Source organism: Puma concolor, chromosome C1 (assembly GCF_028749965.1).
Source record: "Puma concolor isolate L17-30 chromosome C1, mPumCon1.1.hap2, whole genome shotgun sequence".
Taxonomy (NCBI): Eukaryota; Metazoa; Chordata; class Mammalia; order Carnivora; family Felidae; genus Puma; species Puma concolor.
The window spans coordinates 85,772,380-85,792,587 of NC_141674.1; the positions used below are offsets into that span (position 1 = coordinate 85,772,380).

General features: G+C 33.6%; 1 protein-coding gene and 1 pseudogene across 5 annotated transcripts in view; one reads left to right on the forward strand and one right to left on the reverse strand.

Annotated features, from left to right (window-relative positions):
* Nucleotides 1–17,389, forward strand: part of SLC35A3 (solute carrier family 35 member A3) — a 56,544-nt gene extending 39,155 nt beyond the window's left edge. For all 5 annotated transcript variants that reach the window (XM_086717673.1, XM_086717678.1, XM_086717676.1 and 2 more), the window contains 4 exons: nucleotides 2,360–2,531; nucleotides 5,507–5,625; nucleotides 8,049–8,182; nucleotides 13,017–17,389. In XM_086717673.1, coding sequence (XP_086573799.1) covers nucleotides 2,360–2,531; nucleotides 5,507–5,625; nucleotides 8,049–8,182; nucleotides 13,017–13,107 — 516 coding nt within the window. In that variant the 3' untranslated portion in view covers nucleotides 13,108–17,389. The remainder of the gene's footprint in view (nucleotides 1–2,359; nucleotides 2,532–5,506; nucleotides 5,626–8,048; nucleotides 8,183–13,016) is intronic.
* A 1,629-nt stretch (nucleotides 17,390–19,018) lies between these two features.
* LOC112864532 (phosphatidylinositol N-acetylglucosaminyltransferase subunit P pseudogene) lies at nucleotides 19,019–19,940 on the reverse strand (annotated as a pseudogene).
* Between the last annotated feature and the right edge of the window lie 268 nt (nucleotides 19,941–20,208).

Consider the following 20,208-nt stretch of genomic DNA (forward strand, 5'->3'; position numbering starts at 1 on the left):
ACCATATGATTTCACTCATCTGTGGCATTTAAGAACCAAAGCAAAGAAAAAAAGAGACAAACCAAAAACAGACTCCTAACTATACAGAATAAACTGATAGTTACCAGAGAGGAGACAGGTGAGGGGGATGGGTGAAATAGGTGTAGGGGATTAAGAGTACATTCCTCTTAATGAGTTCTGAGTAATGTACAGAATTGTTAAGTTACTATATTGAACACCTGAAACTAATATAACACTGTATGTTAACTATACTGGAATTTAAACAAGGGAATGAATGAATGAATGAATGAATGAATGAATGAATGAATGAATGAATGAAATTTTTAAAATTAAAATAAGTAAAAATCAAATTATCTGACACAAATCTAGTTAGGGAAATAAAATCGTACATAAAACAACACTGATTTTTACTGGATGTCTGGAGCTTTTGAGATTATTTTATTAAAAAAATTTTTTTAAGTTTTACTGATTGAGAGAGAGAGAGAGAGAGAGAGAGAATCCCAAGCAGGCTCCACACCAGCAGCGCAGAGCCTGATGCAGGGCTCAAACTCACAAACCATGAGCCAAAGTCAGACGCTTAACCAGCTGAGCCATCCAGGCGCTCTGCATTTGAGGTTATTAATTACTCCCTTCTTATTGTTCATCAGCTTCCCTGATACCATTCTTTCCTGGTTCTTCTCATCTTCCTAATAATTCTTTATTGGGCTCCTTCCTGGGGTCCTTTTCCTTGATATTGGGGTTGCTGGTAGGCTTGTTATTTACCTTAAATTATGTCCTTATTTTTGGAGACTTCATTCTGTAGGTTTTTATTAACACATATATGCTCATAGTTCCTTGGTCTGTGTCTCACCCATAATTTCAGATTTGTACATCTAAAAACCTGTTGGACATCTTAGTTCAGTTATTCAATAGGCTTTATAAACTGAGCATATCCAAAACTAAACTTTACCTTTTCCTCCACCGAAACTATTCTTGCTTGTATTTTTTTCCCTCATTATTTACTCTGCCTGGGAGTTGTCTTAACTCTTCCTTCTGCCTCTACATCTATTCAGTCACTAAGACTTTGCTATTGCTGCTTTGTAATGCTTCTTGATTCTGTCCTTCTCTGTCTCTTCCCCAGTTCATGTCGTCTTGTTTCTCATGTGATCATTTGCCTCCTGATTTTTTTTACTTCAGTCTTATCCATCCCTCAAAATTCAAACTCCAGTAGTCACCACTATGGTTTATCTAAAAACAAATCCAATCATGCCAATTTCCTGCCATCCAGAGCCCTCCTCCCCGATTACTTTCTCCAGGGGTGCTATGTCTATCTTGAATAAATATTTCTGTTATTTATTTTTTTAAAATGTTTATTTATTTATTTTGAGAGAGCAAGTGAGCAGAGGAGGTGCAGAGAGAGGGAGAGAGAAAGAATCCCAAGCAGGCTTCATACTGTCAGTACAGAGCCCAGAGCAGGGCTTGAATCCACAAACCATGAGATCATGACCTGAGGCAAAACCAAGAGTAGGACTTAACCAACTGAGCCACCCAGATACCCCTAGTTAATATATTTTAAAATGGGTGTTACAAAAATATAACTGCCATTTCAAACCCATATTTTCATAGATATTGCTAAGGATAAGCTAAAGTAGGTATTACATTGTAAAAAGTGAGGTGTTTTAAATTAAAATATCACGGGGTCTCTGGGTGGCTCAGTTGGTTGAGTGTCCGACTTCAGCTCAGGTCATGATCTCACAGTACATGAGTTAGAGCCCTGCGTTGGTCTCTGTGCTGACAGTTCAGGGCCTGGGGCCTGCTTTGGATTCTGTCTCCCTCTCTCTCTGCCCCTCCCATCTCTCTCTCTCTCTCTCTCTCTCTCTCTCTCAAAAATAAATAAATATTAAAAATTTTTTAATTAAAATATCAAGTAAGAGTTCAGGTGGAACACAGATTTAACAAAAGCCATGAAGATAATTTCAGGAACACTGAACTATGGGATAAAGCCCACAGTGGTTAACATGATACCATATGGAACTTCCATAATAACCAACAGCTCCAGAATCATTTTTGCTGCTCCAACAGTTCACACTTTGAATTTCTACAACTGAACTGCTTATAGAAGCTGTTTTGTGCATCTGTGCATTTACTCATTCTCTTTCTCTTTTTTAGGGAATTTTTTGAAATTGTAAGTTGTAACAGTAATATCACTATGGGAAAAAAATAAAATGATTCTAAGATTTTCTTTCAAAAGCTCTCCTCTGCAATCCCCAAGAATGGTATTGGTTGCATTTTTATCTTAAGGTCTGAGAGTGCACTCTAAATATGTACTTTGTAAAATATCATAAGAATAAACTACAGTTTTGTTTTTCTTTTTGTTCAGTGGCCCTCAGATTCTCAGGAGCTTGATTCTAAGGAACTTTCAGCTGGCTCTCAATTTGTAGGCCTCATGGCAGTTCTCACAGCATGTTTTTCAAGTGGCTTTGCTGGGGTTTACTTTGAGAAAATCTTGAAAGAAACCAAACAATCAGTTTGGATAAGAAACATTCAACTTGGTAAGTTTGAAATGCTTTCTAAAGTTATCTTTTTTTCATAATATTTTTTAATGTTAGACTTAAAGATTACTATATATCTTTAAATAAATAAGCCTCCCATAAAATCTCACTGATACAAATGTCTGGCAAGGGGCACCTGGGTGGCTCAGTTGGTTAAGCATCCGACTCTTGATTTTGGTTCAGGTCATGATCTCATCATAGTTGAGATGGAGCCCTAGAGTTCTCCGTGCTGGCCATGGGAGCCTGCTTAAGATTCTCTCTCTCCCTCTCTTTGTATCCCTCCCCCCCCCCCAGAAACAATGTATTTAAAAAACAAACAACACCAAAAAGCATTGTGTTTTAAATGAATGCCTGTTATTCAAGAATATGTAATTTTAGGTCTGTGACATAAGGGTATATATAGCCTATTTCTGTCCTCACTATTTGAAGACTTAAGAACTTTATTCTTGGTTGCTCCAATTCTCAGAGAAGATGTTACAAATAACATACTCTCTTCCTGGGGGGATAAGGAGATTAAGATACTTGACAAATGTCAATTATATGATATAGTGTTATCAACTATAGTCACCATATTATATTTCAAATCCTCAAGACGTGCACTTTAAATAGCTTACACAATTTTACTTGTCAATTTTACCTCAATAAAGCTGAAAAAGAAAAAAAAGAAACTTAATAGAGGAAGTTTGAAATGATGAAACTTTCATCTTTGTTTTAAAATATTATTTTTTATCTTTTAAAATATTTATTTTATTATCTTTTTATTTCAAAATATTTTGTTTTAGCTTTTAAATTCTGTAACATTTTTTTAACTGAAGGTAAATAGTTTATAACAAACAAAAAGACCTCACATACTTAAGGATTTCATTTGAACAAATATTTAAACTATTACAGTATTATAGCGTTTAATTTCTCATACAAAAATTCCAGATATAGTATTCCAGGTATATATTAATTTTGGAAAATGCTACATGTGAGAGACAGCTTCATTGCAAATCAACCATTCTATTTCAAGTCTCTGTTCTTGTGACTTTGGAGCTCATGTTTGAAAACTGTTTTTTGTTTTGTTTTGTTTTTTTGTCTACATCAACTTAACAAATTTATCGTGTCTCTCCTGGTAGCAGTCAGGCCCTCCACAGTGAATGTCTGTACTCCTAATGGCCTATATTTTAAGTCAAACATTCCCAAAGAACCTCTAAGCCTTAGTCCATTTTTCCAGCTGTTTTCCAGTAATGTGGTAACAAACTGAACCTTTATATTTATCACAGGATTTGTTTGTTTCTCTGCAAAATTTTATAAATGTATCAAGTTTTCTGTTTTTTGTTTTATGTTTTTTAAGAATATTCAAAGTAGGGGCACGTGGGTGGCTCAGTAGGTTAAGCATCGAACTCTTGATTTTGGCTCAGGTCATGATCTCACGGTTCGTGAGTTCGAGCCCTGCATTGGGCCCTCTGCTGTCAGCACAGCCTGCTTCAGATCCTCTGTTTCCCTTCTCTCTTAATAGCATTTCTCAAGTATCAAACTATCAACAATTAGCAAATTGATAAGGTCCAACATTAGCCAGAGAGTGAAGAAATAGGAACTCTTATTACCTATGGTTGCCAGGAGTATAGATTGATATAACCTTATTGGATCTCAATTTGGGGGTGTTTAACAAAATTTTATATAAATGCTTTGATGCAAAAATTCTACTTCTGAATAAGAATTTATCCTATAAGTATACTTACACAAGAGCACAAAGATAGATCAAGGTTATTCATTTTAGCATTGGTTACAATTGTAAAAAATAGACATGTAGAATATTGCTTAAATAAATTGTCCGTATGATTAAATAGTGCAGTGATTAGGATCATGGAGTCCAGAGCCACACTGCCTGGATTCAAATCCTGAGTCCATCACTTACCAGCAGTGTGAGCTCAGACAAGTTTAACTTCTCTGTGTATCAGTTTCTTCATCCATAAAATGGGCATAGGAGTATCTGCCTAATAGGGTTGTTGTAAGTTAGCATACATAAAGCACTTAGAACAATTTGTGTTCTACATACAACATGTTATGTATGTCATATTATTATCATCATCCATAAATGGAATATTGTACAACTGATAGAATGCTGTAGATCTGTATATACTGACATGTATATAACCTGTATTGGATACCTTTTTTCCTAATTAGCAAGTGTTGTTTTATAATTAAAAAATAGAAACCTGATTAATACTTTCATAAGTGTTTCTTTTTGTATTTTTTATTTTTGTAACTTTGTAAATTTGTATTACTGTCATGTTCAAAATTAGACATCTTAAAATGATTGATGTATACCTGGAACTAATATAACACTGTATGTTAACTATATTGGAATTAAAATTAAAAACTTAATTAAAAAATGAATTGGCATAAATAAAATTAAAAGAACATTTCATATCCTTTCAGTTCCTTTCCATCATGGAATACTTCAAGTAGTTATGTCTTTATAAAAACATTGCTTCATTCTGCACACTGACTGCATATCTTACCAGACTACTCCTGACAAATGGTCTCTATAGGTTTCCATTTCTTTCTTTATAGTTTGTGTGTGTATAGTTTCTTTGTGTGTGCGTGTGTGTGTGTGTGTGTGTGTATGAATATATAAGAATATAGAGCTAGCAATAGGAAGATATGAGACACAATGAATATGCCAAAAGTGAGCATTTTCCAGATACTTGAATGAGACAGCCATGTGGTCATGTAATTTAAACATTATAGTTTTTAGTGTTCCAGAGTTGGTAATCTCTGTTCTTTTTTATATTGTCTTTGTCTTACAGTTATAATATAGTACAAAGTATAATTTTGTTAAGTTTATATAAATACCCAAGTAAAAGATTTTTAAAGTAGTCAAATTTTATCAAAAAGGAAAAGCTAAATATAAAATTTAGAATACCAGTGGAAAAATATCTCTCCAGACAAACTAAATGACACATGCCATAAAATTTACTTTTTTATAGGTTTCTTTGGGAGTATATTTGGATTAATGGGTGTCTACATTTATGATGGAGAATTGGTGTCAAAGAATGGATTTTTTCAGGGATATAACCGACTGACTTGGATAGTTGTTATTCTTCAGGTAAAGTATTTAAAGTCTTATATTTAATGCTAATAAACTTTATTTTAATATAGAGAATCAGAGTAGCTACTGATGTATGATGGGAGGGAAAAAGATCCCTCCTGTTAGTGCTCTCATTATATCTAGTTTATTCTGGGAAGTTAAAATAGAACTGGTCTTAATGCCACAATGAAAACTTACTTTGAAAAGGTCATAAATGAACTTTATGGTATTTAAATTTGACATAATGAAAATGCAAGTTTAAGAATTAAAGAGTTGAAGTTAGAGGTAAATATAACTTCTGATTTTTTTTTACAGTTCTTGTTGTTTTATATGTTGTATATGATCAGCTCATTAAGGCTCAAAAGCAGATCTAAATATTTAAATCTGTAGCAGGTACATATTAAAATATTCCTATCAAATTATCTCAGTTCATAATTTGAAATTGTTCAAGGGTTGAGTAATTTCATCATCAAAAGAAGAAAACAACTTGATAACGCTGGAGGATACAAAAGTTAAGATACGAGTCACTGCCTTCACAAAGCCTTTCTTTAAGAGGTATTTGAAGCTGTAGGAGCAAGCTCTCTTACAGAAATTGTGTGAAGGTGGCAAATTGTGGTTGTGTTTTGAAAGCAGGAAATATACTTCTATTTTTAAGATAGGAGAAGAGACCAGGATAAATGAAAATTCAGAGGAAATATAAAATAGAGATAGGGTAAGTCAGAAGAGTTTGTATGATGGCTTTTATCCTAGCAGAAGGAAGCCCTCTTCCTATAAGACTTGAGTTAAATAAAGAAGGTTTGGTATAGTTGGTATGATTCCATAGGAACTGAATAGATGATTGACTACATTGCCAGGAGGTAAAGGGACTCAAACATCAATTTGTAGTGAGCTCAATTGGCATAATTTGTGACTCTCACTAATAATAAGCTTCTGTCTTGTGAGGAAGTTATTAATGTGGGTAACCCAGATTTAGGAGTTTATAACTAGAGTTTGGCAGAAAACAAAACTATGTTGTATGGTAAAACCTCATTATTTAAGCAGGTACAATTTGGAATTTGAGAGGGATTTGGCAGAAAGTTCTTTCTACAATCTTTTCAGGAAGAAAAATCTGACAGCAATAAAAAGGGGATTGAAGGGCGAGGAGCTAGAGGAAAAAAAGCCAAGTTAGGAGCCTATTGAAAGACTAGTAAAATAACTTAAATTACACTTTATTTTTACCTCAAAAGTAAGAACATTTCATTGATCCAAGTGACAGTCTTCCCACATTTGTCTGAACAAGTGATGCTTAATTACTAAACTGGTTGAGGATAGATGTTTTATTCACAGTACAGTTAAACTAATATAACAAACTGCAGATTATGCTGGTAGTTACTTCAGGTAGCTTTTGTAATAAAAGGGCTATTGAACAAAACTCTATGGTCATAAGAGATGATTTTTTTTTATTTATTATTATTTTTTTAACATTTATTTATTTTTGAGACAGAGAGAGACAGAGTATGAACGGGGGAGGGTCAGAGAGAGGGAGACACAGAATCTGAAACAGGCTCCGGGCTCTGAGCTGTCAGCACAGAGCCCGACGCGGGGCTCAAACTCACGGACCATGAAATCATGACCTGAGCTGAAGTCAGCCGCTTAACCGACTGAGCCACCCAGGCGCCCCAAGAGATGTTTAATAAAAATCACTTATTGGGGCGCCTGGGTGGCGCAGTCAGTTGAGCGTCCGACTTCAGCCAGGTCGCGATCTCGCGGTCGGTGAGTTCGAGCCCCGCGTCAGGCTCTGGGCTGATGGCTCGGAGCCTGGAGCCTGTTTCCGATTCTGTGTCTCCCTCTCTCTCTGCCCCTCCCCCGTTCATGCTCTGTCTCTCTCTGTCCCAAAAATAAATAAACGTTGAAAAAAAAAAATCACTTATTGGGTCACCTGGGTGGCTCAGTTAAGCGTCCAACTCTTGATTTCTGCTCAGGTCATAATCTCACAGTTCATGAGTTCAAGCCCCATGTTGGGCTCTGCACTGGGGCCTGGTTGGGATTCTCTCTCTCTCCCTTTCTCTCTGCCCCTCCCCTGCTCTCTCTCTCAAAATAAATAAATAAACATTAAAAAAAAATGTAAGGGATGCCTGGGTGGCTCAGTCGAGCCTCTGACTTCTGTCCATGATCTCACGGTTCATGGATTTGAGCCCCAGGTCAGCCTTTGCACTGACAGTGAGGAGCCTGCTTCGGATTCTCTGTCTCCCTCTCTCTCCCTGCTCCTTCCCTGCTCGCTGTCTTTCTCTCTCTCAACAATAAATAAACATTAGTTTTTTTTAATTAAAAAAATAAAATCACTTATTACAATGGGATTAAATTTATAGGACAAAAGTCTAAAGTTTTATTGAATAATGAGATTGTTTGGGAAAGCAATTTTATATATGTTTGTTTAAAATAATCTTTTAAAACTTTTGCAGGCACTTGGAGGCCTTGTAATAGCTGCTGTTATTAAATATGCAGATAATATTTTAAAAGGATTTGCAACCTCTTTATCCATAATATTATCAACACTGATATCCTATTTTTGGCTGCAAGATTTTGTGCCAACCAGGTAATATATTTTTTTCTATTGCTTTAAGTCTCCAAAATATATAGAAAAGTAAGAATTCTTAATAAGATCTGGTATGAAAAATCTTGTTTTATTACAACTTTTGAAGAATCGTGGAAATACCATAAAAGATCCTTTTAACTATCTTTTAAAAAAAGATTGCAAACTAAATGCATAAAAGAAAATCTTCCACTGGAAAGTTTTTTATACAAATTTAGCTAGCCAGAATTTGCCCAACAGATTAAAAAATTTTTTCCAAACTCTTCTCCAAAGTAAAAAGTCATATAAAAAAGTTAATAAGTCATATAAAGTCATAAAATAAGTCATATAATGGATTTGTATGTGTGGAATTTATGTAGATAAAGCCAGGAGAGTAAATGACATTCTTGAATAGTTAACATAGAGAATGTGGCGCAAGAGAAAACTCTTTTCGATGGTGGCAGGAAGATGTGGTTGGTTGGGAAGGGAATTGCAAGGGAAGGCAGAAGACCCAGGATGTTTGGTGTCGTGGATGCCAAGGGAGGAGACAGAATTAGGAAGAATGAAGTATGATAAATACAGATGGTATTGAAGGTCCTATCATTTTTAAAATTTATAATCATAATTATAATCATAATTTTAATTTCTAATTCCGGAGTAATGAGATTATATTTTAATGGATTCCAGGATACTATACTTGGTTTTCCTCTAACTTCACTCCACTCTTCATCTTCTCAATTTCTAAACTTTGGAATCTGAAGGCTCTGCCCTTGGACCTCTTATTTACACTCACTCCCTTAGGTGATCTCTATTCTCAAGGCTTTAAATACCATCTATATGCTAATAACTTTCACATTTTAATTTGAATTCCAAGCTTGTATATATAATTGCCTATTTGACATTTTCACTTGAATGTCTACTACATAATTCATTCCCTGTCCCTATAAGGGTTTCCCAATTTAGTACATGGTAGCATCTCCATTCTTCCAGTTGCTTAGGCCAAAATCTTCCTTGACTTATAGGAACACAGTTTATCCACAGTAACCTAAGAGAAGGCAGAGTCTATGGATATGGATGTATAGACAGACTTAAAAAGGAAAGTTAAAACGTATGGAAGTTCTTTACCTCCTGAGTGAAGTAAGAAGTAAGGTCATCAGCTTCTCTTTACCCTTCTCTCATACATCATTCTAATCTAGAAAGAAAGCCTGTCAACTCTTCCTTTTTGGTATCTCCAGGGTCAACCATTTCTCACAACTTCATTGCTACCATCCTGGTCCAGGACACACTCATTTATCATCTTGATTAAGGAAATAATCTGTTGATGTATCTTCTTGCTTCTTCTCTTGGGCTGTGTTCCTACAATTTTCTCCATTCAGCAAACAGACTGATTATTTTCTATGTAAATTAGATCATATGACCCCTCTGTTCAGAAATCCTCTGCTTTCCATGTCCTCTAAAAGTTGTCATCATTAATGACCTATTTGATGTGGCCCTCAGCTACCTTTCTGTCCTCATCTGATAATCTGATACTACTTTCCTCTTATTCACTTTTTTTTTTTTTTTTTAAGTTACAGTAATCTCTTGGCCATGGGCTTTGATTTGTCCTTCAGTCATCTTGGAATACTCATCCCCTATGTATTCACATGACTAACTTTTTCACATCCTCAGGTCTCGGTTCAAATGTTACTTTATCAGGAGACCTCCCGAAATAAAAGGGCACCCCCCTCCATTCTATCATTCTTTCCTCCTTTCTTCAGAAGATTTATTACCATCTTATAAGCAAGGCCAGAGGTTGGCCTATAAGAGGTACTCCTTGTGTCTGAATGAATGTTCAAGATCTTAAAATTTTAATACAGCTAGTAAAATTCATTTGCGTCACTAGAGTGAGATAGGATTATGGGTGGAATTTGGCAGGAGAAAAATATAATATGCCCTTTATATTTCTATATTGAACATTTATGGTTTCCTTCTAGCAACCTGGACAATAGGTCTGGGACATGCATGTTGAGATCTGTGATTTTTCTGTGACATCAGTTTAAAATTACTTGTTTCTAGTTTGGTATGAGAATGAATTACTTAGCTAGTGAGACTAGCCTAACAACTAGGATCTATACCTTAATTATGCTTTAGGTACTCTATTCATTAAGTGGGGGCAGTTATGCACTTTGTATTGTTTGAAAATGTTTGAAACTATAGATTTTTAGGGTCCATTTAAAAAAGCATACCTTAAAAAAAAATCAAACCTCATATAAGGCTAAGTCAGGGTGTTAACTTTAAATCTTTGAAACGTGCAGGGAATGAACAAGTAAATGAAAGGGGAAATCAGTAGAGGGACAAAATAGTGGTGTGTCAATAAGATGCATACCTGCATGTAAATCCATGTTTCTGAGGGTCTGTGTAAGGTATGTTGCGATGAAGAGAAAAAGAGAAAAGACAATGATACCGTTATTATTGAATGAATGAATGTTTTGACACTGAGCCGCATGAAGGAGATGGATTATTTTTCCTAAAATAGAACTAGACCTTCTTTGTATATTCTTATTTTTGTGAAGAGCATCTCTTAAGGAATAAATCCATGACCCCTATTCCAAATGTATTAATATATTTTCCATGGTTACCCCCATTTCACTTCCTAAAACGGTTTTCATGTGTGTTTTGGGTTTGTTTGTTTTGTTTTGTTTTGTTTTGTTTTGTTTTGTTTTGCTTTGGTTTCTCAGAAGTGGTACCCCTATACTTGCTTTTCTGGCTGCTTCTTTGGTAATCTGTCAATCCTTATTCACTCTCTCATTCATCTTATCCACTGCCATGTCTTGTCTGTCCTCTCTATGAAGATAAGTCCCAACTTCAACTCTAGATCCCTATTTTCAGCTGACTGCTAGACATCTCTACTGATATCACATCACCAGTATTTCCTTTCCTAACTTATTTTTCTTGTGTTGATTATTTTGCTTATTAGCATTAACCATCCTTGCATTTAGGCTTATTTATTCTTTTATCAAAAATGTATTAAGTGTGTAGTATGTGTCTTCCTTTCACTGTACCAGATCCTGGAAAAACCTAAATTTATGAATGAGATATGTTTCCTCTCTTCAAGGAGGTCACAGTGATTAGAAAGTTAGATATGTGAATAAATAAATGAGAACTTTATGATTAATACATTATTGAAGTATATATATAATTCTGTTGGAAGTCAGGTATTCAAATCTTTGAGATAATCGTTGTTTTCTAATAGTTTTTCCCCAAGAAAAATTTTTCTCTCAGAACCATCTAAAAATAACTATCTTGACAAGCAGGGGTTTCCTGACATTATTAGGTTTTCTAGTAGATCCTGTTAGAGATTTCATAGAATGGATTCCTGCAGGGGGTAGAAAATTGGATCAGACAACTTTTCAGTTGAGTGTGTATTCCAGAGGTTCAGAAAGCTAAACAAAGGTCAGAATGCCTGACAGAGAAACTTTTCAGTCAGAAGCTAATCCAAAGCCTAATAATTATTAAATATTCCTATGGTAGTAATTTTCTTCAAGATGTATTATAAGAAGTTTATGTTATCTTAATCTTACCTGTGTACCTGCATCCAGGGCTTTTGAAAGTTGCCCATTTATGTCAAGTCAACACTAGATATTTATCACCACAGATAATTATTGAGCTCCTTCCATATCCTAGGTACTTGGGGTATAATGATGAATGCTGAGCAGATGGTTAAGCCGGGGTGTAGACGTGTAAATAATGCCTTATTTAATACAGCATAGTAAATGTTATCATAGAGTACATCTGCCTAGGGGAGTGAGTCTTGGAGACATTAGACCTGAGGTATGAATAATCAGTTTTCTTGGGAGAAAGGACATTGCAAGCAGAGGGAGTAGCATCTACAAAGACACTGTCTTGAAAGGCACGTTGTGTTCACCGAATTACAGATTGGGTGGGGTGGAGTGTGGAAGATGAGGTTGGAGGGACCACATTAGGAAGGGCCCCTTTGTGTCATAATAAGGGTTGTGATCTTTTTCCTTTATAGAACAAATGTTTATTGTTGTAAAGCAGGAGAGTGATTTTGAACTGTTAATAGAAACTTTAAAACCAAGACAAATACATGTCTCTATAATAGCACTTTGAAGAATATACATCTTAAAAGTTAAGATTGGTATTCAGTTTAGCTCCACTTTAAGTTCTAGTACCAGTTTAAGTTCATTTCCAGTTTATAATAAGGTATATTATATCTATGGGCAGATAAAATAAAGAATAAACCAAGTATACTTGCATTTAATCTAATTTACTTTTGTAAAGAAAGCATCCTATGTAAATTGGTCCTGAGTTTTGCTTATTACTACCTTGGATTTTAAACTGAACTTTACTTTGGTCTGAAAAAACTTCCATTTTCCCTTTTTACTTTCAAATATTTAAAAATTGAGATCTTTTATTATTCAGTGTATTGCAGGCAAAAGACATGTTAAGGGGAAATACAACATTTAAAACATCTTTGTTTTGGGAGACAATACAGTGCAGTGGATGAAAGTACAGACTCTAAAGTCAGACAGACCTGGATTTGAATCTCGTCTTCCATTTCAAGTTGTGGGATTTTAAGCAAGTTACTCTAACCCTCAGTTTTCTCATATATTAAAAAAAAAAAAAAATGAGGGCAATACTAATACTTCTTCATAGGGTTGTTATAAGAACTAAGTGAGATAATGCATGTAAAATATTTGGCTTGAATACCTAGAATGTAGTAAGTATTCAGTATTTGTTAGTCATATTATGGAACATTTTCCCCCAAGTTATAATTGTTTTTACAAGTGAAGAAATAGAAAGAAGTTGTTTGCTTTTAATCTGATTTTCTCTTTTTATTTTTTCTTCATCTGTTTAGTGTCTTTTTCCTTGGAGCCATCCTTGTAATAACAGCTACTTTCCTATATGGTTATGATCCCAAACCTACAGGCAATCCTACTAAAGCATAGTATATACTATCTTTAACTGGTTTTTCACAATGGTGCACTAGGAATCTCAACATTAATCTTGCATAGAGGACTTCTACAGATTCAAAGAAGATATCATCACGCTGAATCTCATCATATTCAAATGGTTTGAAAATATAAACATTTAAGGCTAAAATATGTGTATATGTTAATAAAATACCTATTACATCTAGAAATCAAAGCTTGAAAGTACTTCCAGGGATTAGAATAATTATTGGAAAAATAATTATTGGAAAAAACTTGAAATCTGAGTTTAAAAAGATTTTACCTTTTGATTGCTGCAGAAATGTCCTATGCACTCTTTGCAAGAGCACACAACAAATGTCCGATACCAATTTTTGCAAATTAGATCTATTTAATCTTATTAAATGTTTTTTATCTTTTTCTGTACAGATCTATCAAATCACATGGAATATTCAAAGTTTGAAAATTATAATTATAATTGCCTATAAAGCTGTGAAGAAATAGAAGTATGATTTGAAAAACATTTTCATGTATCTGAGATTTTTATATTTATACAAAAGATTACTAAAGAAAGGATTGCTAAATGTTATTTGTTCAACTACATAAAATTTGATAAAGTTACGTTCTGGGTCTAATTTGTCAGAGAATAAAATTCATATTTAAATTTAATGTAGAGAAGTACACACATCTATTTCTCCATCTACGTTTTAAGATCTTTTAGTGCTTTGAAACTGCTGAAAGCAATCCAGTTGCTCCTGTGCTAGAGAGTAGCCAGAGACTTTTGCACTAATGGAGTTTTGTCCTTAATCTCTTAACTATATTTCTTTTCTGTAAATCAGATAAATCCTTAATATTACTTTAAATTAAATTTCTGTATGTGGTAATTTCCATTGAAGTTTCAAAATGTAATTTAAAGGAAATAAATACTTGTTTAATAATTTAAAATAATTATTGTCTAACATCTCCACTTGGAGAATTTTGAACTATCAAAGCATATACTGTATACATCTAGAATGTTTTTAAATGAATATTTTACTCGTTGATCTGTAAAAACTTCCTTTAATTAAAAACAACAACCAAAATAATTGTAGTATAGATGTCAACGAATTGAGACCAAAATGACCTTTCTTAGAGACATTCCAGATTGCCATGATATTTCATTATTTTAAATGGCACCATAGCTATAACTCAAGGCTGCTCAGAAGAACTTTTTAAGCCTCTCATAAACCCACCATCCCCAGAAATACTGTGGTCACATGTCTAGGAGAGGTAGCCAATTCTGAGTCCCTTTCTGTGGCCCTAAAAAGCTGCTGGGAAGGAACCACTACTTTGCTTTTAAGATAGTGGTTTCTTTTCCATTTTGATTAGCACTGGAGTTGAGGTTGTAAATTACATGTGTTATTTAATAAGTTGGTTCAATGGAGAGAAAATATAGCAAAAATGATAAGGTGAATTGGTGGGCAAGAATACTTTCTAAAAATGGAATATAGGTTTAACTTAATTATTGACTATATAGACAGAATTAACCTATTGTGTATAAAACGTATTTTACTTTATTTTTTCATTCATGCTTCATATATTTTTAAAAGTCTTCCATTCTAATAGTTAAAAACTATAGAAAAGTAAATATTTTTATATAGTTATAATGGATTTTGTTAAATAGAATTTGGCTCAAAAATACCGTGTCACAAACTGTTGGATACTTTTGGCTAATTAGGACTGGCTATATTACTTTGCTTATGCAAACCTATTCTCTACAGGACACAGGCCTAATCTATTCCATTCAAAGCTTAAAAGTGTTTAAAAGTACAAAATACTTTTAAATCAGTTTCCTGGTAATTCCAAACTGACACTAAGCAAACTTTCTGGTAGCCTGACTTATGATTTTCAGTGACCACCTTTGAGAGCATTTGTTTAATAACTTTACCACATTTTGAGCATGGTGTTTTTAACACCATTCTGATGTACATCTTACTACCTACTGCCAAGTGAAATCTAAATCCTGCAAATGCACAGAATTCAAGAGTAAATATAAAGATTTATATTTGGCCCACATTGAAGTACTAGTTGGGTACTTACATATTAATTCAGTGTACATTTACAATTAATTGTTAATTCAGGTTTAGTCTGTCCCTTCAAAAAATGATACAAGCAAATATTGGAAATCAGACAGGTTAGTTACCATTGTAATATATTTTCAGGTGGCCAAAATAACAGTTTTCAAGATTCTCAATAAAGCTTATAAAAATATAATCAAAAGTTGTGACAAAGGACAAAATAGTCTAAAGCATATTTTCAAATGAAACATTTATTAGACAAGCTTAGTTTATATTTTGATTATAGGTTTGAAGATGTTATTAGAGATTGGGTTATGTAGCTTATAATTTTTAATTCAGAAAGAAAGAATCATATTTGAGAAGATGGGCCTGTAGGCTATATCATGTCATATATACAGATAATGCCATTTTCCTCTGTGTGTGGTGTGTGTTTTGATGACCTCCAAAAGCCTTATTGTATCAATCTTTTATAATGATGACTCCTTTATTATTTAAATTCTTACTTTTTGAAGTTTACTTGTTATCTCTTAACTACTTTGTTCATTATAAAAATGTGCTAACTCATGGGAGAAGAGTGCCAGTTGGTGGTTCTATTAAAAATTAAGAATATGGTATTTGGGAAGAAAAGTTTGAAATTCAACATGTAGATGTTTCAACACAGTAGTATCACCAGTTCTTTAATAAGTATTTTTAGAGAAGTTGTAGGCTACTTTTATGGTGGAAACTGTAGTTTAGAGGTGCAAAACTTAAATGTTTACATAAATTTATATCGAATGTCACAATTTCGTAGAAGGAAAAGTAGTTTGATATTTAAGCTAGATTCTAAGGAGACAGAGTTTGAAAAGAAACTAATTGACTTTGTACCCAGTAGACTTAATGTAATATTGATTATTCTTAAGAATTGATACACTTTTCCTACATATCAAATTATTGGACTTTTAAAATGTCATTGTATAGTCATTCAACTGAATTTTGTTTTGTTTTTAAAAATAGGGTTTAGCATCTCGTTTTACTTACACTTTCATTGTTATAATATTTAATTACACATGGATGTATGCTTTACGTAAGAAAAGGTTTATAAAAGTTGTTTATGCTATATTGAAAGTCATCTTAAGAATCGCCCAGATATGTAGCATATTTAAAGAAATTACAGGACCAAAGAAAAAGCACCTTTATCAAAATCTGGTCCTATGTGCCTTGCTTTACCAAATACCTGACTTTTCTGGAGGATATTACTGTAATTCACAACTTTGGACACATGGGAAAATTAACATTTTAAGAATAACTATAATTCAGTTTTTTGGATGTTTCAACATTTGTTCTTTAAATCCATTATCTAACAGAATATTAAAATAGGTATATTATATAAGCATTAGTAAACAGTACTTATTTAAATAAATTATGCACCGTTGCTTCATCATTGAGCTTTTGAAACTTTAAGAAATGTATATAGATGTCATTTTGTTATTTTATTTCTTATTATGAGGTATAATTTACTGTGATTTTTAAAATATTTTTTTAATGATTTGAATTCTGATTTTGTTTATATGTCTGTGTATTTCATTTGTTTAGAAAGATTCCTTTGAGTATGGAAATGTGATTTGTATATTTAAATTTTTTATGGACATAATTAGAGGAATGTATAAATTGGTCTTTTGTTAAATGGCTTTTTAATTGATAAATTTTTCTTTGTCATTTTTTGGTATGCAGTTATTATCTATTTAGTAGATTTATGAAAAAGATTATTTTCATAATTAACTCTATATAAATTTCTTCCTATAATTCTTGTTTCCCTTTTCACCTGTGTTTGACTTAACCATGAATTAGATTCCTTTCTATATATCAGAAATGACTTCCTGATCTTTTCCGTCATCTCTCGTTACCTTTATCATGTGTGATCTTCTTTCTTTTTTTCTAGCCTGTGCTCTAGCATGAAAGACTGGGTTTTATTTAAACTAGTTAGAACTTCTCTACCTGTGTGATAATAACCTAATTTTTTGTTGTTTTAAATAAATTATCTGTTTGCCAGCTTCAAGGTTAAGTAATTATAGTGATTGGTATATATTCTCTTCATAATGTGAATATAATTGCTTCTATTGTGACTACAATTCAGTGCATAGAGATCAAATGATAAGCAATATAAAAGATTTCATTCCCACCTCTATTAGTGAAATATCCTTGTACAAAATTGTACAAATGCTTTGTTTTAAACAATCACTAAAGAGCATCAATATTTAATTTTATTTTATTGTATACTTTGGTTTCTTGTGAAAAATCTTTACATTTTTTTTGGAATTGGAATACTTCTTTTGTTGGAAGTATATCACAATCCTTGAATCCCAGTGCCATGCAAATACACCTCCTAATCCAAATTTTATGGATAACTACTGCCATTCAATAGTCAGACAGTGACCAGCATTCGTAAAAATGGTCTTTCTTATGGTTAAAAGTTTTGAATTCCTTCAAAGCAGGATTGATTACATATATACTCCAGAAAAGAACATAGCAAAGAATAAATAAATTGCCTTCACATCCCAAGGATTTGAAATTGTACTATAGTAGAGAGAATCTCGGTGACTGCAAATTCAGGGATTTCCCAAATTTACCTTCAGGTTCAATAATCCACTAGAAAGACAGAACTCCCTGAAACCTATTCTATTCATAATCATGTTTATTACCAAGAAAGTATACAAATTTGAACCAGCCAAAGGAAGACACATATAGGGTGGAGTCTAGGAGGGGCCCAGACTCCTTTCCAGGTGTCTACTCCCTGTGGAATCATGGACCGTGTTATCTACTGGCCACAATGTACACACAGTATTGCCAGTCAGGAAAGCTTACTCTGCTTTGATGTCCAAATTGTTTTTAATTTTTCTGTTTGTTTATTTTTGTGAGAGAAAGAGAGAGAGAGAGAGTGTGAGTGGGGGGAGGGGCAGAGAGAGAGGGAGACAGAATCTGAGGCAGGCTCTAGCTCTGAGCTGTCAGCACAGAGTCTGATGCGGAGCTCGAACTCAAGAACCATGAGATCATGACCTGAGCCGAAGTCGGATGCTTAACTGATTGAGCCATCCAGGTGCCCCTGGTGTCCAAATTTTTATCAAATTTCTTACTTGGAATGATTGATTCTTTGCCCACATCGTTGAACTTACTAGCTCTGTCCCTCCCTGGAAAACTGACATCAAGTTATAGGGGCTCATTCTGAGTCATCTTGTTAGCAGAAATTATCAGGTGTGAAGTCCTAAAGATGTAGGCCAGAACTTTGTTTGGGTAAGGCCAAATTCCTTACTACACAGTGACCACTTATGTCTATACACATTCTTCTGAACTGATGAGGATGACACAAACAATGTCAATTTGTTTATAGAGACTTTTAATTTATACTTTATCGTTTTAATTTGAGAAATGTCAAATGATTCTAAACATGTGACTTGGGAGTAGAAAAACATATTTGTAGTCTGATACATTGCTAAGTAGCACATATAGTATTCATTTAGTTTTCAGTTCTGATGTTTAATGACAGCCTTATTAAATGCTGAACTATTTTAAAGAATACATTTAAATTAATTTATAGATATTTTATACTGTATATTAATGTACATTGTGAGCTAATTTTATTTTATTTATTTTATTTTTTGCCAATTGAAAATTACAACATGAAAGCCTCTTTGGAGGGACTTCTTTTACTGATAATTATTATTTTTTTTAAGTCTGCTATATGGTAGTGTAGTAATTTATTCTGCCCATTAGTAACTAATATTTGAGGACATTTATAATATTAATGGAATTTAATCTGAGAAGTTCAACTTTTTTTACATTTCATTGTTGCGTATTAATAAGAGATAGTCAAAATAATTATGGTACAAATTATTATGTCAAAAACATAATAAATGCTTGGTGTTAGTCAACAATTCAATTTTTGGCTTAAAGTTCTTTGCAAGAAAGAACATTTGGTTTATTTCACTAATAGGAATATCTCTTAATGCTAGGATGGCCTCTTCTTGGTATTTCTTCTCCTCTGGAATTTTAGTATACGTTACCTATGTATAAATGGAGTTGAGTGAAGAGGTACCATTTATTCCAAATAAGAGTACATAACCAATTACTATTGTAATGAGAGATAGACAGATAGGGAGACCAATAAGCCTAAGGAGTTTAAGATTCAGAAATAGAAGCCCACATGAGATATATGATGAAACCAAATAGGGAGTTTAAGGAAAGAACAAAGCCATAAATTGCTCTTTCAGGCAATGGCAAGGATGAATTTTCCACCATTTTCCCTGTGGCTTTAGATAATCTTGGGTCTTGGGGCGCCGGGGTGGCTCCATCAGTTAAGCGTCCTACTTCGGCTCAGGTCATGAACTCACAGTCTGTGAGTTCGAGCCCCGTGTTGGGTTCTGTGCTAACAGCTCAGGGCCTGGAGCCTGCTTTGGATTCTGTCTCCCTCTCTCTCTGACCCTCCCCCGTTCATGCTCTGTCTCTCTCTGTCTCAAAAACAAATAAACGTTAAAAAAAAAAATTTAGATAATCTTGGGTCTTTCAAGCACCCACTCAGGCCCTTCCTGGCAGCTCAGGCAGCTCAGCACCAAGTCCATTTTTAGCTAATTTTAAATTACCATTAACCATTGCTATTATAAGGAAAAGTTAATAGAATAAAACTATTACCATTTGTTACTTTAGATGACAGTACAGATTCACTATTAATTGATAGGTCCACATTTGCAGTCATCCTTTGCTAGGGTTAAGCATCAGCCCTCCATTGGATCTAGCCAACTTTCATTTATGAATGTATTTACATGTATTCATTTAGGACTTCTAATATGTAGAAATAACTTCTTTAAAACAAGTAACATACTTTTCCTTTGGAAATAGTTTACTAGAGATACTCACTTCCATCCTTTTTAAGTAGACCTCACTGAAGATTTAAAAGAATAATGGATATTGTTATAATGTTTTGGGAGTAATCATCTGAAAATACACTCATGTTAAAATGTGCTTTAAATGTAAAGTATTTAAGGGGTTTAATTGAATTTGCTAAATCAGACTTGTGTATTTTTTAAAAATA